At 35.2% G+C, this 26,817-nt stretch overlaps 1 protein-coding gene across 3 annotated transcripts in view; it reads left to right on the forward strand.

Moving 5' to 3' along the window:
- Positions 1 to 353: 353 nt before the first annotated feature.
- The window catches only part of LOC109677683 (prolactin-like), a 46,880-nt gene continuing 20,416 nt past the window's right edge, over positions 354 to 26,817 (forward strand). The window contains exons 1-6 of one of the 3 annotated variants that reach the window (XM_074081728.1): positions 354 to 404; positions 2,706 to 2,773; positions 5,192 to 5,367; positions 6,795 to 6,902; positions 7,860 to 8,039; positions 10,149 to 10,476. In XM_074081728.1, the coding sequence (XP_073937829.1) occupies positions 2,746 to 2,773; positions 5,192 to 5,367; positions 6,795 to 6,902; positions 7,860 to 8,039; positions 10,149 to 10,340 (684 nt within the window). In that variant the 5' untranslated portion in view covers positions 354 to 404; positions 2,706 to 2,745 and the 3' untranslated portion in view covers positions 10,341 to 10,476. Of the gene's footprint in view, positions 405 to 2,683; positions 2,774 to 5,191; positions 5,368 to 6,794; positions 6,903 to 7,859; positions 8,040 to 10,148; positions 10,477 to 26,817 lie in introns of those variants that run through there. The other 2 variants (XM_074081727.1, XM_074081729.1) reach the window with 2 other exon arrangements.

The following is a 26,817-nucleotide window of genomic DNA, read 5'->3' on the forward strand; positions in this document are numbered from 1 at the left end:
ACCTTCTTTCAGGGCTAGAAATATATTATTCCATGTCTTCTTTGCCTTTCAAGTTCTGTTGAGAAATCTGCTGTGCCTCTGATAGGTTTGCCTTTCAAGGTGATTTTGTACTTCTGTCTTGCACCCTTCAATATACTTTCCTCCTTCTGGATGTCTAATGATCTAACTATAATATGAAGTAAGAAGGATGTTTTCTGGTAAAGGGTGTCCAAAAAAGCCACTGCCCCACTTAGCAACCAACACAGATGGCCTGAAGACAGGGCCTGGAGGCTGAATATCATGCTGGTCATTTGTTTTCATGTGACCCTGAGGTGACTGGACTTGGTCTTTATAAGGCAGCATGTGGCCTGCAACCAGTATATCCTTCACTGCAGTGGATCCCACTTGCTTCTCTGCGGGACCAGGTGAGACTCTCTCCCTCTACTTGACCATCTTTCATGGCCTTTGCTCACCAACATTCTTGATAGGGTTCTCTCTACTCTCTGAGCCATGACTATTTCTTGTTTCAAGCTTCTAGAGTATCTTGGTCCCAACCAATAGTCTAAACCAACCCTTTCTCAAGAAGTCATCTTACTGTTGCAGACTGAGATGAGGGGAGTGACAAACTGTCTTCTTTCACAAGGTCTAACCTTCTACACCAGAACAGTCATTGTCTTCCAAATCCCTTCACTAGATTTAAGGAGGTGTGGGCTTATCTTGCAGCAAGAATTTCCAGTTTGTTATCAGGTCCCTCTGACTTACCTTGTGATTGGGTCTTCAGCTTGCCCTTTGACTCCCAGGGAGCCAAGGATGGGCTTGAAACTATTTGCTGCTTTTCTCTGTTGCCTAGTTTTCTTTGTGCTTTTCTGATGTCCTGACATTCCTTTCCTGATTCCCCATGCTTTTTTTCTCTTTCTGTCTTCAGAACATAGTCTTTCTTGTGTAAGCTTACTCTCTCAAAAAGAGAGTCAAAATGGTAGATGTTTCTGATCCACCATCTTGCCCCTGCCTCCATCACTGTCAACCCTGACAGTATATATTCTTACACATAAGTTTCTGCAGGGAAAAGGTAAATTAGGACAACATGAACGTCTCTACTATACAGATCTGCTTTTAATAATTCAGACTTTCCTTGTCTAGGGAGAAATATATACCCAGAATAAGTTTATAGAATCACAAATCCACTTTTAGATTGATAAAGCCTATCAATCATCCCATTGATGCTTATGATTCAAAATCTAGTATTGCTTAATCTAACACAAGGAGAAAAAATAGTTCCTCAAATGTGTTATTCTTTGTTAAGATTCTTTGTTAAGTGCTCCATATCAGCACTTAGATAATTGTTAAAGCACACTGTGTCACTAACAGTTTCAAAAAAGCAAATGCCATGGAAAGGGATTACTTTTTAAATTTCCTCATCTGTCAGTATTCTTTCAAAGACACTAAAATTGAAAGTTTTTGCCTGATATAGATGCATGAACTTAAAAATTAGAGGAAGTCATCAATGATTCATTCTTATTCATATAATCATTTCATTTAGGAATTTTCTAAGAGGTAATAGAACTTCTGAGCCAATGGAAAAAGATTGTTTTTGTCATCTTGCCCCAGAGTGAGCTAAAGTCAATGAAAGTAGATGGGGCATAAGTTAGTTAGTAACAGTTTATAAACCAATAGGAAAGAGTGGAAATAATTGCCTAGAATTGGAGTTTATTGCATCTTGTATTATGATCTTTTTAAATATATGTATGTTCAATGTATGCGTTTGCCCTGAAAAACTACTATTTTTTCTTCAAAATAAACTCTCTAGGGTCAGGGTTGATAGCTTGCTTATCTTAGATGTGGGTAAACATCAATAAGTATAAATGTTTCATTTCCTAGTCTTCCTCACATTCATCCAAATTTGTCTTGTAACAATATTCTTCTTGTATCTAACTTGACTGTAGATGAATTATTTTTTCCATACACTTTATTTTTAGTATCTCTGCACCTTTGTTTATTAAAATGTGCACTGGGATAATGATACCACTTCATATATATAAAAGAGATAAGCTTACAACTTTATGTGTGTATATATATGTATATATATTTATATACACTATACATATATGTTTAAAACAAAGGAAATATTAAAGGTAAACAAAGGAGAGAATACATTTGATAAAACAAAATATGATACAGATACTTTGTCAATTTTAAAATGGACTAAATAGAATTTGTAAAAGCAAGTAAGAACAAGATGATTCAATCAGAGCATAATAAGAATTTATTTTGTATCTTCTGGTATGTAGAACATAAATTTTTAAAACTCAATTCACGTAACAAACTTGAATGAGAAATTTTACCACTGACCATACATGAGACAATTTTAAGTGAAATATAATGCTATATGTTCAAGAAACTACAGAGAACTAAAGGTAAATTTTAAGGTAATTGGTTCTATAGTTTTATAAGTCTTCTATGCCAAACTACTCTAAAGAGCTCACCTTCATCAGTTTTCTCATTTCCTTCCACTATAATTAATCAACACCTTCATTTCTGGCTAGTAGGTCTTCCTAAATATGAATAAGAAATATAATAGCATTTGGTGTTTAAAATTATGGGGAAAATCTTAATGACGGATATGGGTTACTGGCAAGGGAAGGAGAATGTCTAATTAAATATATTCATAAACATGTCAAAGGTTTATAAGCCAACATCTTTACAGGAGAACGTTGTACAACTTCCAGGTATTTTGTGGTGAAGTGTGTTCCTGCAACGACTACCACCATGGATAGCAAGCAGTCATCATGGAAAGGTATGTGCAACTGCTCATTGGCTTTGCAAACAATCTGGTGTTTGAGGAAAACTAATGTGAAATTTTAGGTAATAACAAGAAGTTTAAGGCACACAGGGTTATAAGAACCTTCTAATCATTATTCTAGAAAACAACTGTACAAGGGCACAATGGAATAAATCAGTCGTTCTTGAATAGGGGATTTTCCTTCTCCCAGAGACATTTTGCATTGTCTTAATTGAGGTGAGGCAGGAAAAGGGGAGACAATATTGGTGTTCCATGGGTAGAAACCAGGGAGGCTGATAAACATCCTACAATGCATTCTTCAAGGACAGCTCCCCGAACACAGAATAACCCAACTCAAAAGACCAATGATTCTGAGATCAAGAACTATACTAGAATAAGATCTCATTAGTTTATACATCCCAACTATCATACATCAGAAGAAAAAAGTTAAAACTTTCTGGGTCCCAGATCTCTTATGTGAATTACACCATTTGAATCAACCTGATGAAACAATTCTGAGTTATAATGCAGACAATGATAGCACATATGTACCTCATACTGTTTTGTCAATTTGCTTCAAGCCAAATGACATTTCACAAGGAAAAACACGCAAGGGCTAACACATAGCCTATACTTCCTTGGTGATATTTTCTTTTATTTCTTTTTGCTTACCTTGGCAGTATTGGGGTTTGAATTCAGGGCCTCATACTTGCAAGGCAGGTGCTCCACCACTTGGAGCACTGCACCAGACATTAGTGACATTTGAAAGAAAGTAAATTACTACTAACAACAAAATTTGTTTTATGAAATGAAAGATAGAAATATTTATCTATTTTATCTCATCTTAGAATATGAAAATCCCATAAATAATAAACACAAAGAAAAAGTGTTCTGGGCATTAAAGAACATTCAGTTAGGAATTTCCTAGAGTACTAATCTGCATTCTCTATTTTCAAAGCACAATTCTTTTATGCATGTAGACAAAACATGCATTCAGCTACATTATTCGACTTTAACATATTTTTAAAAAATTTTACAAGTATTAGGTTTTTGAAAACGGAAAGATCTGTAATGTGAGTTATCTCACTAGATTTTTTTTTTGTACCTAAAAATTTGTTTATTTACATTATAAACCAAACAACTTTTAAGTATATTTATACTTACTTGGCATACTTGGAGTTAGGTTTTATTTCACACATAAATCTTTAACATTGCATTATTTTATCTTAGACATTTCCAATTGCATCTCTCAAAGATTCTATGGTACTGAGAAACACATTTTTATATCAGAAGTTCTTGGAATTATGTCACTATGTTAGAGACTGATATTAATTTGGAGCACATGAACAGTTTCTCTACTTTTGACAGTGAAAATTATTGACATGTTAAAGATTGTTACCTGTCCATCTGCTGAGGCAGCAAAGTGATGATAAAACCACCACTGATTGTTCTCAAGATTTTTCAAGTGGGTGTTTGATAGGGTAGGAAAACAGGATAAAATCAAGTTACCTAGGGCCTCTGTTACCATATAATCAAGGCAGAGTGTTGTTCTTTAAAAGTAATGGTAACAACCTCTACAAACACTGAGTCTCAGGAATAATGATGTGGTCCCTGATACACATGCAAAGTGAGGGCCCACAGGTGTGTATGATGTGACAAGGTGAGGACAAAGACCAGGGTGTTGGTGTTCTGCCTCCCCAACCTGCTAATAAAGGAAGGGGAATCATTTAACCTCCCTAAGCCTTCTATTTCATCAATGTAATTTAGTGATAACTATGAAGGCCCAGTCAATTCACAGGAGTATTTTAAAGCTCAAATTAAAAAAAAAAAAAAAAGAAACTGAAGCTTTTGATAAAGTAGCAGACAAATGTGTGGATTATTATGGTGAGTAAGCAATCCCAGCCTACAACATCATTTTTATGATAGGATTCTTTTCATAATCCATATTAGCAATCAAGCAATCGGAAGTTTGTTCTTGTCAGGCATGAAGATAAAACACACCAATGACCTGCGTTGTCTTTGTCACATTACTGGCGTAACGCAAATATTGGACATTGGTTTAAATAATTATAAACTCTGACCACCAAAAATCTTCAGAGACACCCAACATTAAATTATCTTCAGAGAATGACTTAAACATCCTGCTTCAGGATTAATTTAGGCTCCAAATGTTTACAAAGTATACAATTCCTTCTGAAGCAATACAGAAATGCAGGAAGTCACTCACTTCTCAAACTACATATCTGTACAAATACAATTATGTATCTAAATTGATACAGTGGAAACTGTTGCTTCTTCTCCCACCCCAGCTATACTAGCAATTCCTGTAGAAAAGGACAGTGCTGAGGGAGAAAGTTTCCCACAGCAGAATTACATCTGATAACCTCGGCAGAATAGATCATCTCAAAGTGGGTTGTGTTTTTGTTTACACAGGATCACTCCTGCTGCTGCTGGTGTTAAACCTCCTTCTCTGCAAGAATGTGGCTGCCAGCCCTGCCTGTGCAGGTGGGGCTGCGAACTGCCGCTTGAGCCTCCAAGACCTGTTCACCCGTGCAGTCGCCCTGTCTGACAACATCTATAAAGTTGCTGAAGACACATTCAGGGGCTTTGTAAGTATCCCACTCATTGCTTCTTCCCAAAGAAGCCTTCATGCCAATGAGAAGACTGTATGCAATTTAATAAAGAAAACCTCATGAACCAAATTGCAAATAATATGCCTTAATAAGTAAAAGAAGGCATCAGATAATAAAGGTTGTGAAGAAGAGAAAGCTCCAAGTTTCATGAAAGCTCAAAGAGTCTCAAATATGCAATGATTATTGTACATTTTCTGAAATTTCTCTTGGTTCTTTTTTTTTTTTGATTTAAACACCAGGAGTAAAGCCTTTTTTTAGGTAAGAAGAGCACTGATACTTTTTGTTCTTAGAAGCCAGTAACCTGGGCAATCTGTATTCGGCATACTGTAGATATTCAATAAACGAGAATTGCATTGCAGTGAATTGGGTGGATGGAATAGAATTAGGCTGAACTGAAGCCATGTCGGGAGGGGAAAAAAACAAATCAAAAACAAATGGCTTTTCAGAAATCCCAAAATGCTAGGAATCATTGTTTTAAGATTTCAAGTGCATGAATTGATAATTACAGCACAAAGGCTGGTTTACAATTGGAAACAGGGTTTTTCTTCCTGATGAAGGTACTTTGAAACCTGTAACTTAGGTATTCTAGGTCAATCAGGGGACCACAAAAGATTAGGGCTTCAGTATATCAGAGAATGTTACTCAATATTTGCAATAAATATATATTCATAGAATTATTTTCACTTACTAGTTTTTCTTTTATTCCTCATTTTTGACTGACCATCCTTTATCTTTCACATCTTCCTAGCAATCCCTCTAAATTTTCACAACTTTATCAGATATTAGTTTTAAATCATAAAGTTTACTATTTTTTTCCATTTTTAATCTGTCCACTTCTTAATATTTCCCAAAAGGTTATATTCTGTTACTTTCAACTTATTTTGTCAGTACCAGTAATATTGTATTTTGATTTTATGATAAACATGATGAGGTACAGCTATGTGTATTCAGAGGTAATTGAAAGGAAAATTGTAACTTTATAATGTCTACTTAAAAGAAGCATATCTGTTGGACACACAAGAAATGAAAGTTTAAATGGAAAAACATAGATGTTTATGTACTTTGGCATTTAAAACACTTGATGGTTTATAGTTTGGCAGTATTTAGTGTTTGCTTTTCAAATAGCAACCAGCAAGAAAGATGAAAGGAAGGTTGTGACAATACGGGAATAGTAAAGAAGAGAAGAAGTTCAAAGGTTTGAAAAGTTAGATGAAAACAATGAGATAACAAACTAATATAAAAAAAGTAGGCAAAGGACTAGTTTGTTAATTCCTTAGGTTCAATACTATGCATTGCTCTTTTGAGAAAATTACACATCTACCAACTGTATGAATATTCTGCTAATGGATTAGCTTATTCAATTCCCAAGCTATAACTAATTGAATTTTCTCTATCATTTCTAGCAAAAAACTTATGCCACTGGCAGGGAGTTCATTTCCAGGGCCATCAACAGCTGCCACACTTCTACCATTCCTACTCCAGCAGACAAGGACCAAGCCCTAAATACCGAGGTAAGTCTTAAGCCCAGGTTTTTCACCAAAACAGCTGAGGCAGCATTCTGGGGTTGCTGTACTATAAATTATCAGAGTCACTAAAATAAGTATAGTAATCACATGTGCAGAGAAAAATGGAGGAAAAGAATGCAATCTAAGAAAATTTATATTATATAGCTGATAAACTATAAGTAAAAACAAATACTAAGTAAGCCTGCAGCAGATCTATAAATTGTACATACAGAGGACAACATTTCACCCAATACCTTCTACCTAGGATTGCATATATCATTCTGTAGGAATGTGTCAGGTAAGTTGGACATGCATGAGTGAATATCTATATATGATCGATGTAAGAAATGAAAATGCAGTTATATAATGCTCTTCTATTGACAGCATATTACATCCCTGATCACTGAATGATTTGAGCACTCTTGTCTAGATTTTCAAGACTCTTCTGATTCTACTTCTGCTTATCTAACACTTGCTTCCTCATTCTTCCCTGACTCTTCACCTCATGCTGCATCTTAACCCAACAAGCAGGTCCTACAAAATATTATGTTTCTTGCAGCAGCAACTCTAGTCACTGATCTGATATCAACACACTCTACATATCAAACCAGCTCCAGTTTTTTATTGTTCTCTTCTCTCCCTTCTGAAATAATGCCATAAATAGTCTAAAGGTAGATTAAAGTAAACATCATACATGTATTTATATATATATTTTTCAACATACATATATATGTATATACATATACCTCCACAAATATAGTCAGTTCTTTAAATAAGCCAGTTTTGTAACTTTAACTAAAACTTACACTTTGCATAACTAAAAATTGTACTATTTAGAGAAAATTTTTATATACACATAGGAATAACAAAGAGATATTCTAGTTCACATCTCCACAAAATTACATGTTACCAACCCTGCTGTATTTCACTTCCTTTAATGTGATGTTCAATGTGGTTGATCAGTCTGGAACACTTCTGAATACGGTCCGAGGCTTATTGCGCTCCTGGGAAGACCCTCTGCAGCACCTGACCACCACAGTGAGGGATATGAAAGAATTCCCAGCTGATATGATTAGAAGAGTCCAAGAGATTGAGTATAAAACTCATCAACTTCGAGAGGGCATGGAGAAGATAATCAAACAGGTAAGCAATCTTTGATACTCTTTGATTTTCTCATCAATGAAAGAGGCAACCTCTGTGATTGGAATTGGGTTTAAATTCCTCACTTTGCTAGAACAAATTTAGGCATTCCATGTTGTAGATGACTAGGCCAGGCCTTAGTCATCCACAGTGTGAGATCCTGATGTACATCAATTTTAGTAATAGCTTTCCTTATTGGACAGGTGTAGCTTTCTTACACTGTCCACAAATCCACCAAACTTTCCCTTTCAGGGAATGGGGTAAAATATTTTCCAGAAAAAGAAAATCAGAGAATAGAATCTGCAAGATAAATGCTCTCTTCAAAGTACCTCAGGATACATGCATTGAAAGGCTGCTCAGATTCTGTCTCCATTCTACTCACACCAGAGGATTAGAGTAGGAAGAAAGAAAGGAGAAAATCAAAATCACACTGAACTGTAGCTCCCACTCTGCCCCATCACTAAGGAAAGACTAAAAAGAGGAAGCCATAGCTTCAGTGTTGTCTCACAATAATAGATGCAACAAAAGGAAGAGTGTGTCTTTTCTGGAATGTTCCTTATTTCATAATATCTAGAAAAATATTTCATCCTAAATTTTGTTTTGCTTGGGGATCCAAACTAAGCTCATATCATTATAAATAATCATTCCAAATAATTCATCATATTTAGATTAAATTAGTATTTTCACAATGTATCTCCATTCAGATAGGATAATTTCAACTTTAGTGAGATTCCAGATTTCTGAAATTTTCAGAAATAATGTGTCATCTAAAGGAAAACATATGGCTATAGGAATAATGGCAGAAGCAATTTTATACTTCATTTTGTGTACTAAGTACATGGTATCATGTGTCATTTTTGTCATTTTCATGGGAGAAGACTACAAATCTGAGCAAAAATACAACAAATACAAAGAGCACATTAACCCAGCAACCTATGAAATAAATACCTTGATTTTCAATTTATTTTCTTTATTAGTATAAGACTACTACCTACTGTAGCTAATTTGTTCCATAATGCCTTATATTTCTGTTCCTTTTTTCCTCCCATTTCTTTATTTAATTATGTTGATGTCATTATACCTCGCACAGTAAATATTCTCAACAATTTTCTTAACCAAATGTTCATCAAATATAAAAAGCTTAAATCCAGACAACACACATTGACACTTTAAATTCTGATAGGTAATCCAATATATAAAAATTGAGCTTACTCTGAAAGAGAAAGTTCTGCAAATCAAGGTCTACAAGTATCTCAGACTGGTACCTAGTAGACTCTGTAACTCAGACATCCTTAAAGGTACCAAGATAGTTCCTTTTTTTAAGATCTCTGAAGATTTCCGACTGGCAAAGGCCTGTATAGATAACAGGTACACACTGTGGGCCTCTCTCAACCTCTTTGGCAGATTCTTTTGGTAATCCTAGTTATCCCCTAGCACACAGTCCTCACCACTTAGGAGTTTCTGGAAGTACTGTCCTTTGCCTACTACCTCCCACCCCAGAGAACTAAAAAGAAAACAGCTATTCTTCATAGAAATGTGGAGGGCAACTTTCCTGACTAAAATGAAAGATTCTCTGACTACTTCAGCAGATCTTCACCATACTCATCATCAGATTATCTGCATCTTAAAGCATTTGATGCATTCCTCGTTGTTTCTAAGATTTCAGTACATACATTCTCTGGACAATGGATTCAGTTCAAAGGAAGGAAGAGATAAATGGTGAACTATCAGAAGGACTAAAGTACAGAAGCCATGCTAGGGACAAGATTTGGGAAATGTAAAAGTCACTCAAGTAAGACAACAGATAGTAGCTCTTCCATTGTCCCTTGGATACAGCCAAGTGTATCTTGTAACAGCAACTTCCTGCTTTTCCATCTATCTACTCCTATAAGAACACAATTTACCTGTGATAGCTCATATGCCAGAAAACTTATACAAGTGTCCTACTTTTAGATTTATGACACGCTGATCCAGAAACACAAAAATCAATGCCTTTGGCATATGTTTACCATTCCTATATCATCTTCAATCATAATTCAACTATTAAAAGGAACAGTTATAAACAAATATTAATAGCATGAATAATAAATGATTATCTTTTTTGGTGGCTAGGTTGAACCTGGAGTTGTAAACAATGACATCTTTGCTGCCTGGTCTGGACTTTCATCACTGCAGAAGGGTGACAAAAACTCTCACCTTGTGGGATTTTATAACCTGTTCCACTGCCTACGCAGGGATACAAATAAGGTTGACAATTATCTCAAGATCCTGAAGTGCAAAGTTGTCCATGAAGGCAGCTGCTAATCCCACATCCATCCCCTCTATGTCTGAGATGGCTCACATGGATGTACCTCTTGACAAGCTTCTTTTAGTTTTACAACTTTTTAATGTGTGCTTGGGTGTAATGGGTCTCTTCATAAACAAATAAAAACTGACTCTTTACAAGTGTAAAAATCAAAAAAGGCAATTTGTCAAAGTTTCTTTTCTTCATTTAATGGAAAATCAAAAAAAAACTCTATCACAACCATTGAGAAGTTCCTAGCAAAACATGTGACAAATAAGAGAAACTAGGAATGCAAAAAGACAACTAACAATTTACTTTAGAACCACAGTAAGTTAACATGGGTCATTATTGGAATCCAAAAGTTTCATTACCATTCATAACAATCCAATCAAGAAGACTGAATCCTCAGGATGCTTTATGAAAGTCACCACGTTCTGTGAGCTAACTTTCACAGTGGTGAGATAGACACTGCTAGTGCTCTGCAATGGCAAAGTCTAAAAATAGTTAAGATGCAAACATACAAAATGGCTCTAGATTTCTACAATAGCTTTTCCAACCATGCTTCACTGAGCTCCCATTCCTTTAGCATCATCCTGGACACATTCCATGCATTCTAGTCACTCTATGTTTCACAAGACCTCTTCACTCATTACTGATGTGGTCAGTAACTGAATGTGTTTCTTTCTCTTCTTTCTTGGATCTCCATTCCTTTCACTGTCAGGATAAGATATACAATTAGGAAAAATAAAGCAATTTCTGACAGCACTGTCTTATGAGGTACTGTGATAGACTTCTCATTGCTGACAGGCACTGTACTTCAATTACTTATGAGTGACAAGTGTGTCTCTCCTATGGGGTATACTAGTATGTTTTTCCGCAGAATTGCCCTGGCTTGATTCTCCTACCTATGCCACAGCTCTGCCCTCTGTAGTATCCTTACAGCCTCTGCTGCTGGTCACTTACCCTACAAGCACCCTACTAAGAAAATCATCCCAAAGTCAGCAATGTTCCAGCTAACTCACAGGAAATTCATGCATCATAACTACTCTAAGCAATAGAGTAACAATAAACCCAAATCACTGCTGAGCCCTCTCTTTGATCTCCACAAATCTCTTCTCTTATTCATATTAACATTCATAGGATCAGAAAATAGAGTTCAAGAGCAGACAGTCATTTGAGGAATGAGAGACACCATTCTTCCCTTCTTTGGAATCCCATAAGTAATTATCTCTATCAATAATTTCTTAGAGAGGCAGCCTTACAGGTATGCTCTACTAGGCCATGAAATGATAACTCCCACATTCAATATCTAAAAATATCTAACATTCTGCTGATTCAATCTGGGTAGAATTGATTGAATGAGGGTGGCTCAGCTTACTCACCACCCTTTAAAGCCCAGTCTCCTTAGAAGGTGGTAGGATTCACAGGGGGATTTTGAAGGAGGGTGATGGATTCTGTTGAGATTTCTAGACAGTACACAATGGGAGACATCCCATTCTACATCCTGATAGATATTAAATAAAAAGATGAAGGGGTGGAATAAAGGAAAAGCTAGAGAGAGACATAGGGGAGGAGGAAAGATAAGAAGAAAGAAAATGAATAAAAGATAGAATTTGTATGATAAGATGCAGTTAGCATACTGAACTTCGTGGAAAACTATATCAATCTCAATTATTAGATCTGAAAGCAAATAGCATCCACTGTTTTCCTTTCACTTCCCTCTTCTGTCTTTCCTGAAATTTTTGTATATTTTAGGAATATCCTTTGCCTTTATCAATTGAGGTGTTATAGTTCTCAGCACGAGCAGAACTTGGCACTACTGCTGGTGATGATTCAAAGCAATTTTCCAACTCTTTTTCACATACTTTTCTTTTACAAAGTGTTTATTCCAAGCATGAATTTAAGACTTCATGTAAACTAGTGAGGAGGTGATAGAAAAGGCCTCTCCTGAACTGTGACATGGAAACTGAATATTGTAATTTTCAGACAAGATTGAGCAGAGCCATAGGTGTGTAATACTATTGAAAGATGTAGTGAGAGAGAGAATATTTGAGAAGAATATATTAATCACTCCTTTTCCAATCAGAGTGAGTTCACTTACTTCTTCTATGGCTTTGCACATGACAGCAATGGTGTAACACGGAAACAAACCAACCCTAGAAATTCATTGATCTCATAGCTTAGTACTCACACATTATTGTCACTGTAAGAACTAAAAGAGAGGTAAGAAAAATCTGTCTTCTAAGGGTTTCCTCTGAGGTTTCAGAGAGTATTAGATAAATATCCAAATAACTATACTTTTGTCAAAGAGCATCCAGGAAGCATCTGGATGTGAGAACAAGGAAGATTGTCCAAAGCAGCACCATTGTTGGAGCTTTGAGATGTAATTTTGAAGGCTTAGTAGAATACTGATAGACCAAAATAGGAAGATAGCATATTTTCTACTTCTTTTACAATCATTTTTACAATGTAGGCAAAACCGACATCTTGAACAAAAGAAACTGAGATGTTAATACATGTAGCATTCAAAGGAATCAGTAGGTAATCACATTTGCGCTAGACATTGTTTAAAAAGGAGTACTTATTATAAACTTATAAGAAATGCTCATTTTTAAAGACATTTGATAACTCATTAATATGCTGTACAGGATATTGTAAGGCAAAAAATGGTGAAACCACTGGTCATGATTCTTTTTGAATTGTGGAGGATGGTTTAGGTCAATTTGGAGAATTTGTACTTATCCTCTGAAACAACAAAAACACTACATTTTATTGTAAGAAAATAGTATAGCTAGAATTGGAAAACAGAATTAATCTGTTTTGGAAGTGTGGGGTTGGTAGAAAAATGAGGGATACAGAACAAGTAAAATACCATTATGACACTATATATAAGAACATAATTGAGAGTTCTGCCAAGAGGAAGGAAGCTAGAAAATGGTGCACAGGAGAAAATCAACAGGTTTTGACTCTTTGGAGGGAATGTATTTGGGAGACAGAAGAGTCAAAGACATGCAACAACTTGAGACTAGATGAGTATAGAAATGATTGGAAAGTCCAAGAGAGGAAGAAATAAAGTAACTTTTTGTACAAATAGATATGAACTCTGTTTTCCTGTATTTCATTGGCTTTGTACCAGAAATCATTGAAAATATTAAGTTACTTAACCAAATGAGAAATGAGTACATTCAAAAGTCTCATTGAGACTATACAATATACAAGAACAAAGGAATTTATACTGCCCTATAACAAATGGTAAGTCACTTGTCTTTTTCAGCACATTAATAAGACATATAGTATAAAGCCATTTCTTTAGAGACAGTCCTCATTTTGAAAAAAGAAACCATAAACAGTGTCCACTTTCAACTTTTGTCTACTTTCTCTAAGAGTTTTTTTTTAATTCCTTTTGTTATAATTTGACCCATTTTTGAAGCTTGGTCCCCAGCCTGTGGCACCATTAGGAGATGGTAGAAGCTTTAGGAGGTGAGGCCTAGTGGAAGGAAGTTAGGGAACCGAATGTGCCGGGCTGGCCCTTTGAGGGGATATTAGGACCTGGTCCCCCCACACTCTCTCTGCCATGAGGTGACTAGTTGTCCTCTGCAAAGTGCTGCTACATGACATGCTAAGTTGCCACAAATCCAAAGCAATAGAACCAAGTCACCATTGACTGAAACCATAAGCCAAAATACACCTTCCTCCCTTTAACCTGATTATCTCAGGTATTTTGTCACTATCAATGCATCTTTCACCAAATGCACCCCTGAGTATTTCTTCACATCTGACTCTCAGCAAATGATCAGATAATCACAACTTAAGAAAAAAATTTTAGAAACTTACACTAGAATAATATTCCTATTTAATGACTCCTGAAACTGAAAAGCTTTTTGGAAGAAATGGGAGGCAGTAATGGAGATTGAACTCAGGGCCTCTTGCTGGTTAGGAAAATCTTCTACCACTTGAGTCTTTTTGCCTTTTTTTAAGTTTATTTTTCAGATAGTGTCTCCTGGTTTTGCCCAGGCAAGTTTCAGATTGTGATCCTCCAAACTCTATCTCCTTTACTGCCCATAAAAGCTTTCTAATATCTTGAAAATTAAATCTCAATAGCAGAATGATCCTCTCCAGTATATTTATAAAATATCTAGTAGGTAACCAAGATTGCCTCTGCCACTTAGAAATCTTTTCCACACTCACAACCTGTTTGAATACTAAGTACAAAAAAATGGAATGAACAAATGGATGACTTTTAGAGAGCAATGCATAAGCAAGAGGAAAACAGATCCACACTTGCATACCATATGAACCTGTAGAGAGCAGTGAGGCTAATTCAGCGTGGCTTCTTCACTGAAAGCTCTGTATGAATTCACACTGAAAGGCATACTCCACTCAACACTTTAAATAAAAATTATTTTGGAATCAAAGTCTCAGAATCACTCATCACACTTACTTGTAGTAAGTCAAAATGAGGTCAACCCAGGACTCTGTTATTGGTCATTCAACTAATATTTATCTAATTGTCACTTTATTCAGGCACTGTTGTAGTTATTTGGTACATTAACAAGCAAAGCAGATGGAGGCACCTGTGGACATGGACTTACATTTCAGCTGGGAGAAGACTGAAAAAGACAAGAAATATGACTAGAAGTATATTGTGAAATATGCTAGCAAAAAAAATAGGGCAAGATAAAAAATTTAAGCAGTATGGTGGAGAGAGTGCACTCCTCTTACTGTACAAGTTAGAAGCCATAAGAAATGCAACCACCAATATTACCCTATTAATTCAGACATACATGTGTTTTATTGTATCCCAGAACCAATTTTTTCCTATGCAGTCAGATTTCTTTCTGTTCTTCCCAATGTCAAGTGTGTTCTTCAAACTTATTCAAGCATGAATATTTTGAACATTTTACCTCTGCTCAATTGAACTGAAAGATTTTATGAATTATTTTGAGGTAAACTTCCCCATTAGGTACCATTTTTAAAAGTGTACTTTGAAAATCTTCTATTATGTAAAGCACTATTCTTCAACTTATTTTGATTTTATAGAACCCTATCAGTGTAAAATTATGTAAATATTTAATACATATATTGCTATTAAAATAGTATGGCATTTAAAATTCATATAAGCTATAAATGGAAAAAGACTAAAATGAATATAAAACAAAAACTACATATTATAATATATCTTTCCCAAAAGGATTAGGACATTCATTTTCAAGCTGTCTAGAATAATGAATTCTGTATACACACATACTATTACCATCCATGTTTATCAATTATAAAAATTATTTATCCACATACAATTTAAATCAAAGCTTTTACATGGCCACAAGGAGTTGGGAATAAAATTATATGTATCACTCTTCATCTGCATATATAAAATTTTATAAGCTCAATTAAGTAATCATCATTAGCCCTTTAACTGTCCATCAACAGTTCATGTACTGCTCAATAATAATCCAAATTTTACAGTAGATTCCATTTCTGCAAGGATTTAAATCTCAAAGAACAGTGAAAGTTTACAAGTAGCCTACAAAAGTAAACAAAATTACAATATTTCTCACTATACATTTGTAGAGAGAATTAATGAAGAAAAAAAACATATTTAAATTTGGAAGAAGCAAAAAGCATAATCATTCCAAAACAGATTATCAAATTGTCTGGAATATTTCTCAGCTTGTCATGGTTTCTGAACAAAGAGTGCTCTAAAACTGCCATCTTCTTCTTCCTGCTGAGAAATCGTTTTACTTTCTCTCTACATATTCATTCATTATAATTTCTTTCCTTGGTTTACAACAGACCCTAGTCTTCCAGTTCATACCTGAAGCCATAGAGTGCCGAAAGTGTACTTTAAGGAGTAGAATGGTTGGTAAATAGGCACAAATTATGAGTCAGAGCATGAGGGCTGGTGGAGAGGATCAAGTGGCTGAACATCTATCTAGCAAATGTGAGGCCCTGAGTACCACAAATTAAAAAAAAGTGATTTGCATGATGGCAAGATAGCAATGGAATAACATCACCATAATTCCTCACAGATAACCCCAGTAAACAGCAATGCACTCACCTAACTCCCTGCATAACTCCTAAGGTAGTAAGTACCCATAGCAAAGTAGTTTTGATTACATCAATAACCAACAAGTGTATTGGTAACAGTGCCCAAAGCAGAAAATGGGACTGTGGGCTTGTCTGACAGGAGCCCATATGGATGGGGACAGAATTTTCAGAGCAACCCATGCACTGATTCTTAATTTGTGGAGAATCCAGAAATAAAAACAGAAAGAAAAGGACACAGCCTTATAGAACTCCATTCTGAGACAAAAGTTAGAGTCCTTACCTTGGATAGAACATGGCTTTTAGCCACTGTTGAGAAATTGAAGTACTAAAACACACAACTGACTGTGAGACCTTGGGGACTTGGGAAAAGAAACTGCAAGTTTACTAAGAACTGAGAGACTTGGCAGGCTGAAGGCTCAGACTTCATAATCCTTCATTGGAGATTGCCCAGCCCCTACCCTGATTACAAGCCCAGACCCTATTCCAGAGTTGAATCTAGAACCATACTGACTAGTGTTAGCTTGAAAGATTCCAAACCTGAAGGAAAAAATAAATAAACATAGGAATGTAGGTAAGTAGTAAGGTAGATGAAAGATAGATGACAGATGATGATGATAAATAGAAAATCAATAAAGCAACAAAAACTTTGATTTTTTTAAAAATATGCTCATTTTGTCACTGTTGAGTTTTGATTACTTTTATCTTTAAGCAATTTTTTGAATAATTTGCTTATCTGATTAGGATAACTTTATACTCTCTCTCATTTTCTTTTTAATTCTGCTTTCCATGCCTTCCTTTTCTCTGTAGTCATTATATATGAACCATGACATCTGCCTTTCAGAATTAAATCTTAAACCATATCTTCTCCATTCTTTCCCTATTGCTCTCCCACATTAATACTTTCCTTCCTTCTCCAGTTACTGCTCTCTTCCTCCTAGTTTGCTTCTATTTCTAACTATCCATCCATAATACTTTTTTATTACCTCCCCTTTTGGTAGCTTAACTAGATTGCCTAAAAATCTTTCTTCCTCAATTTTTTTGCGCTTGTTTAAGTTTCTTCATCTCCCTTCTGATGAGAACATTAATGAGGTGTTTCCTACCTACCTCATCCCACTTTCTCACTAACCCTACGTCACCACCCCTTCATGCCTTATAAAACCATATATACTATATTATTCATTAGTGTTGCCCCACATATCTCTTTCCCATTAGCACCTTTATTAACTTAGGTCTTCCTAGATCATGAATATTTTTCCTTGCTCCTTCTCTCCTCTAAAAATATTAAAGTGGAAACAATGACTGGACTTCATTAGGAATCACAATCTCAAGATAGTGATTTATCACCTGTGATAGCTCTTGCAGCCAGGCTTCTGCCTCTTCCTGAGTAGAGTAAGGACCTGAACAGCACCTTGGACAATGAAGTTGCATATTTAACTAATGAACCACACACCACCAGTGTAGTGACAAGAACCTAAAACACAAACAGGTCACTACATTGTTGGAAATAATCAGTACATAATTACTAACTAAAAGGACACAGTGGGTTGAAACCCCTAACCAAAAACCTGGTCACAGATGCAAAAATCCCAACATAACAGAATAAATTCTATGAAAAGACAAACTAAGATCTCTCTTCCAAAAGCCATCAACTCCACTATAAAGAACTTAAATGCTAGTGAAGAGGAAGACATTTCAAACAACAATATCAAAAACAATGACACGATTCATCAGTGAAATGTATAGGCAACTGAATGAATTAAAAGTGGATACAAATAAATAAGTGACTGAACTCAAAAAAATTTCAAACAAACACCTGAATTAAATGAAGAAGACAATGCAATATGAAAGAAGAATTCAATAAAGATATAGAAGTCCTGACAAAAATCAAATTGAAATCATGAATATGAAAAAATTAATATTCTTTAAAAAACCTTCAATCAAAATTCTTTGTAAAAGAGTGAGAGTATCAGAAATTAAAGATAAACAAGGGAATTACATCAGTAATTCAAAGGCAATGAAAATACTAAGAAAACATGAAAGGAATATGCAAGAACTGTGGGACACCATCAAAAGACTAAACCCAAAAATCAGAAACATAGAAGAAGGAGAAGAGATAAAAGAAAAGGCATGGACACCTTATTCAAAAACATAATTGCAGAAAATTTTCCCAGTCTTGAGAAGGAGAGGGACAATCAGTTACAGGAGACTTTAAGAACACCACACAGTCAGGATTAGAAAAGAAACACCCCCAGACATACTACAATTAAAACAATAAATACAAAGAAGAAAGAAATAACATTGAGAGCTGCAAAAAAAGAAATGACAAGTCACATATAAAGGCAAACACATCAGAATAACAGCAGATTTCTCCTCACACACTCTACATGCAAGAGGGTATTTCAAACTCAAAGAAAGCAACTGTCAACCTAGACGACTCAAAAGTATTCTGCATAAATGAAAGGGAAATAAAAACTTACACAATAAACAAAAACTAAAAAATTAATAACTATCGAACCAGCACTGCACTAAGGTGCTGGTGGCTCACGCCTGTAATCCTAGCTACTCAGAAGGTAGAGATCAAGAGGACTGTGGGATAAAGTGAGAGCACACAAGGGAGGTATGATAGGTAAGACACCTAAAAAACTAGATAGCATTTTTTGCCCTCAATGCAGAGAAACTAAAGCAGATATTTTAAAGCAACTGAGGCCAATAGGAGAAGGGGATCAGGAACTAGAGAAAAGGTTAGTTCAAGAAGAATTAACTTAGAAGGTAACACAATGCACAGGAAATCAATGCAAGTCAACTCCCTGTATAGCTATCCTTATCTCAACTAGCAAAAACCCTTAGTCCTTCCTTTATTGCTTATACTCTTTCTTCAACAAAATTAGAAATAAGGGCAAAGTAGTTTCTGCTAGGTAGCAAGGGCATAAGGAGGAGAGGGAGGGGGAGAGGGGTAAGGGATGGGGTGGGGGAAGGCGGGAGAAATGACCCAAACATTGTATGCACATATGAATAAAATAAAAATTAAAAACAGAAGGATTGTGATTTGAAGTAAGATCCAGACAAATTGTACATGAGACCCTCTGTCAAAAAAAAAATAATAATCACAAAAAAAGTGATGGTGGAGTAGCTAATGTGGCAAGATATCCTGAGTAGCAAACATGAAGCATGAGGCTCTGAGTTCAGACCCCAGTACTGTCCCCCTAAAAGAAACACTGTGGAAAATACTAAAAAGAATCCAACTCGGAGATGTAAAAGAGATACAGCAATGAAAATGCAAGAAAAATGAACACTAGCCAAGCAGATTAGCAAAGACAGAATAGGGAAATGTAAACCCGTGAAAAACAACAAAATGACTAAAATACTACATATATGTCTATATTATCACTGAATGTAAATGGCCTCAATTCCTCAATCAAAACACACAGAATTAAAAATGAAATTAAAAGGCACGGATTTATTGCTCACAAAAAACACAACTGTCTGGCAAAGACAAATGGTGGCTTAGAGAAAAGTATGGAAAAGATCTTACAAGCAACTGGACCCACAAAAGCAGGCAAGTGTTACCTATATTCCTATTTCATAAGGAAGGCTTAGGACTAAAATTAATCAGAAGAAACAATAAAAGTCAATTCATATTAACAATGAGAACAATTCATCAAGATGGAATAATAATTATTAACAAATATGCACCAATTGTCAGTGTATCCAACTACATTAAAAAAAATCACTACTGGATTCAAAACTACAGATATATTCCAAACAATAATAGTAAAAGACTTCAATACTCCACTATCAAAAATATATAGGTCAAAAAAAAAACAACCCTCAAATTAACAGACACAACAGACCAAAAGGGACTTAACAAATATTTACATAGTACTTCATTCACTTACTGCACAATAAAAATTCCTTTCAGCAGCCCATGGAACTTTCTCCAAAATATTTTAGAATACAAGCCAAATCTTAGCAAATATATATAAGTTAAAAAAAAAAAAAACTCCCTATATTCAATTAGAATATAAAGGAATAAAACTAGAAATCAGCACCAAAAGAAAAAACAGAAAACATCAAATACATGGAGTTTGAACAACACATTGCTGAATAATCAGTGGAACATTGAAGAAATAGGGGAGAAATAATGAAGTTGCTACAGTCTAATGTAAATGAAAACATACCCTACTAGAACATTTAGGAAACAGCACACTTGGTTGTTTGATTAAAAAAAATGTTGACAAACACTTACCCAATCTGACTGAAAGGAGGAAGAAAAAGAACTAAATAAAACTAGAGATGAAAAGTTGAGTACCACAGCAACTATCAAAAAATCCAGAGGATCATGAAGGAATACTTTTAACAACTATATTCAAATCAATTGCAAAATTTAGAGGAAATGCATAAGTTTCCAGATGCATTTGACCTATCAAAATTAAAACAAGAGTATATAAACCAACTAAATAGATCTATAATAAGTTATGAGATTAAGCAATAATGAAGAATCTCCTGAAGGAAAGCCCAGGACCCAAAGGATTCACCAGACTTTTAAAGAAGTATTACTACCAACACTTTCAAAGTTTCCCATGAAACAGAAAGGGTAGGAACACTGCCAAACTCATTCTGTGAAGCCAGTATTACATTCATTTCAAACCTGGACAAGGATACAGCAAAGAGAATTACAGATCAGTCTTTCCTTGAACATAGATGCAAAAATTCTCAAGAACATATGTACAATCCAAATTCAAACAACACATTGAAAAGATCATACACTATGATCAAATTGGATTCATCCCAGGGATGCTAGGCTGGCTCAATATATGCAAATCAATAAATGTAATACAGCTTACAAATAGAATTAATGCCAAAATTATGATAATTACAAATGATGCAGAAAAAGCCCTTGGAAAAATTTAATAAGTTATGATAAAATCTCTATAGAAACTAGGAATAGAAGGGACGTACCTCCACATAATAAAGGCTATATGTGATAAAGCTACAGCCAACATCATAGTAAAAATGACAAACTGAAACCATTTCCTCTAAAATCAGGATCAATTCAAGGGTGTTCACTCTCCCCATTCTTATTCAATGTAATACTGGAATTCCTACCAGAGCAGTAAGACAGGAGGAAGATATAAAAGGGATTTAAATAGAGACAGCTGAGATCAAAATATCCCTATTTCCAAATGATATCATCTTATACCTATAACCTTAAAAACTCCATTATTAAACTATTAGATCTTATAAATACATTCAGCAAAGTGTTAACATACAAAATTGATACATAAAAATCAGTAGCTTTTCTATACACCAAAAATAATAAAATGAGAATGAAATCAGGAAAAATGTTCCATTCATAATAACCACAAAAATATCTAGGAATAAATTTAATGAAGGAAGTTAACGATGTCTAGAACAAAAAACTGTAAGTCACAGAGAAAGATATCATAGAATACATCAGAAGATGGAAAAATCTCCTGTGTGCATAAATTACTAGAATGATATTCTGAATGGCTATACTCTTAAAATCAATCTATATGATCAATTCAATCCTTATTAAAATTCCCATGACATTCTTCACAGAGATAGAAAAATCAATGCTAAAGTTTATATATGGAAGCACAAAAAACCTCTAATGGCCAAAGCAATCCTGAACGAAAACAGAAACATTACAGGTACCACAGTGCATGACTTCAAATTATACTATAGAGCCATAGTAATAAAAACAGCATGGTACTGGCACAAAAACAGACACAAAGACCAATAGAAGAGAAAGACCCAGAGATAAATCTTCACAACACAAGCTATCTGATTCTTGACAAAAGAACCCAACAAATGGACCTGGAAAACTGGGCATACAAATGTAGAAGGCTGAAACTAGATTCCTGTCTCACACTGCACTAATATCAATTTAAGGTGGATCAAAGGTCTTGATGTATGACCCGAAACATAGAAATTATGGCAGGAAAGAAAAGGGAATACATTGGAATATACAGGCATAAGTGACAACTTCTGATTAGAACTCTAAAATCTCAGCAAATAAGAGAGAAGATTGGCAATGGGATTGCATCAAACTAAAAAGCTTCTGCACTGCAAAGAAATATTTACTAGACTGAAGAGACTGCCCATGGAATGAATGCATTAAAATCTTTGCAGTGTACATCTCACAAGTTATTAATAACCACAGTACAAGGAGCTCAAAATCTTAACTCACAAAAATATCAACAATCCAGTGAAAAAACAGGCAAATAAACTGAACAGATAATTGTCAAAAGAAGAACAAATGGGCAATAGTTACATGAAAAAACTCAACCTCCCTGGCCATAAAAGAAATACAAATCAAAGTGACATTGAACATTCACCTCATTCCAGTCAGAGAGACTGTTTTTAATAACAAAAACAACAAATGCTGGCAAGAAGGAGGGTAGGAAGGAACCCTTATACACTGTTGATGGGTATGTAAATGAGTGCAACCACTATGGAAAGCCATATAAAGGCTAGTCAGAAAAATAAAATAGAACCACCATACAATCCAGTTTTACCAACCCTGGGCATAAGGCTGAAAGAATGTAAGTCAGTATAAAATAGAGACACTTGCACATCCATGTTTATTACACCACTATATATAATAGCTAAGCTATGTACACAACCCAGATACCCTTCCATCAATTGGTGGATTAAGAAAATGTGATATACATATATGTATATATATATACATGATATATCTATAGACATAGATATTCTTTAGCTATATATATAAAGAATGAAATTCTTTGTAAAGAATTAAATTAGATAATTTTCAGTTAAATGGATGGAATTGGAGATCATCAAATTAAGCTAAGTAAGCCAGGTTGAGAAAGACAAAGGCCACATGTTTTCTCATATGAGGAATCAAACCTAAAAGATAAATGTGTATACAAATAACTATATGATCATATATATTATATACAATATACATATTTATAACATGTTTGTAACATGGGACTTTTTGAGGGGATTATGGAAGGTGGAATGGAAAAGAAAATCATAGTGACTAGCACTGAAATACATTGCATATATAATGAAATGCCCCCCCAAAAAAGCTGAATAACGGGGCATAGGATGGATAGGGAAAGACAGAGAATTAGAAAGGATTAATCTGATTAAAGTACAATATAGTCATGGGTGAAATACCATGGTGAACCTTTTTTGAGCAAAAATATATCCCCTAAAAAATAAAGGACAGGAGTGTAAAACAGGTCCTGTTCAAAGTAGATACTAGTGAGAGACAAGAGAGTGAGTGGAGATAATGAATAAATGTGAATATAACCACTGTATTTTGTATTCTTGTATGAAAACAGAACAATAAAATCTATTAAAATTGTCTTAGAAGGATGAGGGAAATGATGGAGGTGTGACTTTAAACAAGGTCCGTCATAAGCATATATGGAAATGCCACATTGAAATTCCCTGTATAATGAATATATGGTAATAAAAATGTTTTTAGAGTAGAAGGAATGGAAGAACAAAGACAAAATTGAAGCTAATGAACATTAAAAAATTAAAGTTTTCATAGCAAATATTGATATACACTTGACAATAAATATTGTATGTACTTGGAAAAAAGGATACAGACCTGTTTGTCCCTAGTCTTCAACCTGAAAGTTATAAGTTGCAGCACTAAGAGTTCTCTGATCACTGATAAGAAAATCAGCTGGTTGGACCCAAAGAGTAGAAAAGCAAAAAAGAAATAACCAATAGAACAAGCAAACCACCAAAACACCCAACAGAACAAGGCAACCCAGGCCCAGCATTTCTCACAATCTAGCACCAAAAGGCACCCTGCTAGAGCCAAATCTCCCATAAAAATTGAACCAAATTCCATCAGAAAACACGAGAAGCCAGTCAGAATCATGAAGAACATGGGTAGAGACAGTCCCTTCTTCCAGGAAAGAATCATTGTGGCTGCCGAACTGATCCTTCAAGAGAAACCACACAGACAGCTTTGTCTTTAAATATTTGTCCTCTACGGAGTTTCCAACCCAGCAAGTGGTCTACATTAAGAAATGGTGGCCATCTAACAGGAGAAAATCCCGTCAAACAAGTTCCTGCCTAGGGAATTTTCCACAAGCCTGAAACTCCCTTTCACATGGGGGAGCAAGAAGGAGAGACCTAGCCAAAACAGGCAAGCAGTGCCTGGAAAGCCTTTTTGTCCTACAGGACCTAAGACTCCAATCCTCCTCTCACAGATTCTGCTGCAGTTGTGGCACCAGTAGGGAGATCATGCCACAAGATCTGGCCAGGTTAGCCTCTTTCTCCATGCAGACCTGGGTAGTGGGGGAGGGGGTGGATGTGGTAGGGTTGGGGAAGGTGGACCAAACAATGTATGCACGTCTATATACACATGTAAGTGTAAAAATGCTAAAATGAAACAAAAAAGAAAGTGAGTTTTTTTGAATTTAAAAAAGATGATTCATCATCAAATTTTCATCCAGTTGAATCTTCTACCATATTCTGTGAAGCCTAGAGAGAGGGAGGAGGGGAGGGATGGGTTAGGAAGAAAGAGATAGAATGAAAAATAGCATGAGAGAGGAAGGGAAGGAAAGAAGAAAGAAAGGAATGGATGGAGGGGAGGGAGGGAGGGGGGAAAAGGGAGGGAATCAGAGAGAGGTGGAAAAAGAAAGGAAGAAAGAGAAAAAAGAGAGAAAGGAAGGTATGAAGGAAAGATGAAGAAAGAAAGAAAGCAGAAGGGAGGAAGAATAAGAGAAAGAAAGATAAAAGAAATAAATAGAGGGAAAGGAAAGAAGGAAGTAAGGAAGGAGAGAGACAGATTGAAGGAAGGAAGGGAGGAATTGAGGGAGAGAAGGAAGGCAAATAAGAAAGGAAGGAGAGAAAGAAAGATGGAGGGAAGAGGGAGAAGGAAGGAGGAGAGGAAGAGACAGAGAGACAAAAGACAATGAGGAAAGCAAGGAAAGGAAGAAGGAGGAAAGAGAAATTCAGGGACTAGACAATCACTCTATTATTTGGGCCACACCTCCACCCCTTTTTTTTTGCATCATTTATTTTTCAGATAAGGAAGGAAGGTCTGGGATTTTTGCCTAGAGCTAGCCTCAGGAATTGATCCTCCTACATACACCTCTCACATAGCTGAGATTAAAGACATGAGCCTCCACACCTATCTCTAAATTTTTTTAAAGCCATGGAAGAAGCTTGGAAGAAACAAAGAAGACAGGGTAAAGTCACTAAACTTATAATAGAAATTGTCTACTGAGAAAAACAAAGAAAACATTGAAAAAGTAAAAGACCTCAAGAATATGTGGGACTATTTGAAAAAGTACAATCTCCACAGGAGAAAATGGAATGAAAATTCCAAAAAAAGTAACCAAATTGGTGAAGATAAAAATATGTAAATATGTTGATCTTAATAAAACTCAAGCAGTATAAATTCAATGAATAGCATTGTAGGACCATAACACTCAAACCAAACACACAGAATGTCTGAAAACAGGAAGAAAAGCAATACATTATGCATAGGAGAGCTACAATGTTAGCAAATGACTTCACCTGTAAAATACAAATAACAGAAAACCAGCTTTTTGTTTTGTTGATTCTTTGTAAGTGTTTTTCTTTTCTTTTCTTGACGGTGGTCTCTATTTCATTGATTTCAACCTTTATTTTTATTACTTCTCTACTTCTACTAGTTTCAAGTTTAGATTCTTCTTATTTTTCTAGGAATTTGAGATGCAGTATTAGGTCTTTTATATGAGATCTTTTTGTTTGTAACAAATGCATTTCTCCTTAGCACTGCCTTTGCTGTATCCCATAAATTCTGGTAAGTTTGTGCTTTCATTTTCAGTGAATTCCAGGAACTTTTTCATTTTCTCCCTTATAACTTTGTTGACTCATTGGTCATAGAAGGATATAGAAGATTGACAAACCCCTAGCAAATCTGACTAAAATGAGGAGGGAAAAGACCCAAATTAATAAAATTCAAAGTAAAAAAGGGAGATCACAACAAACATCAAGGAAATCCAGGGAATCATGAGGATTACTTTGAAAACCCATTTTTATGTAAATAGAAAAATCTAGAAGACATGGGCAAACTTCTAGGCACATATGACCTCCAAAATATTGAACCAAGATGATATAAATCACTTAAATACATCTATAATAAGCAATGAAATTGAAGCAGCCATAGTCTCCCCATAAAACAAAAGAACAGAATCAGAAAGATCCATTGTGGAATTCTACCAGACCTTTAAAGAAGGAGTAATGGCAACACATTTCAAACTTTTCCATGAAATAGAAAGGGAAGGAACAATACTAAACTCATTCCATGAAGACAGTATTAGACTCATCCCAAAAATAGACAAGGACACAATAAAAAAAAGAGACAGAGAGAGAATTATAGTGTGATTTCTTAAATGAACTCAGAGGCAAAAATTCTTAATAAAACACTGGCAAACCAAATTC

The sequence above is a fragment of the Castor canadensis genome, chromosome 8 (assembly GCF_047511655.1).
Source record: "Castor canadensis chromosome 8, mCasCan1.hap1v2, whole genome shotgun sequence".
NCBI classification, from domain to species: Eukaryota; Metazoa; Chordata; class Mammalia; order Rodentia; family Castoridae; genus Castor; species Castor canadensis.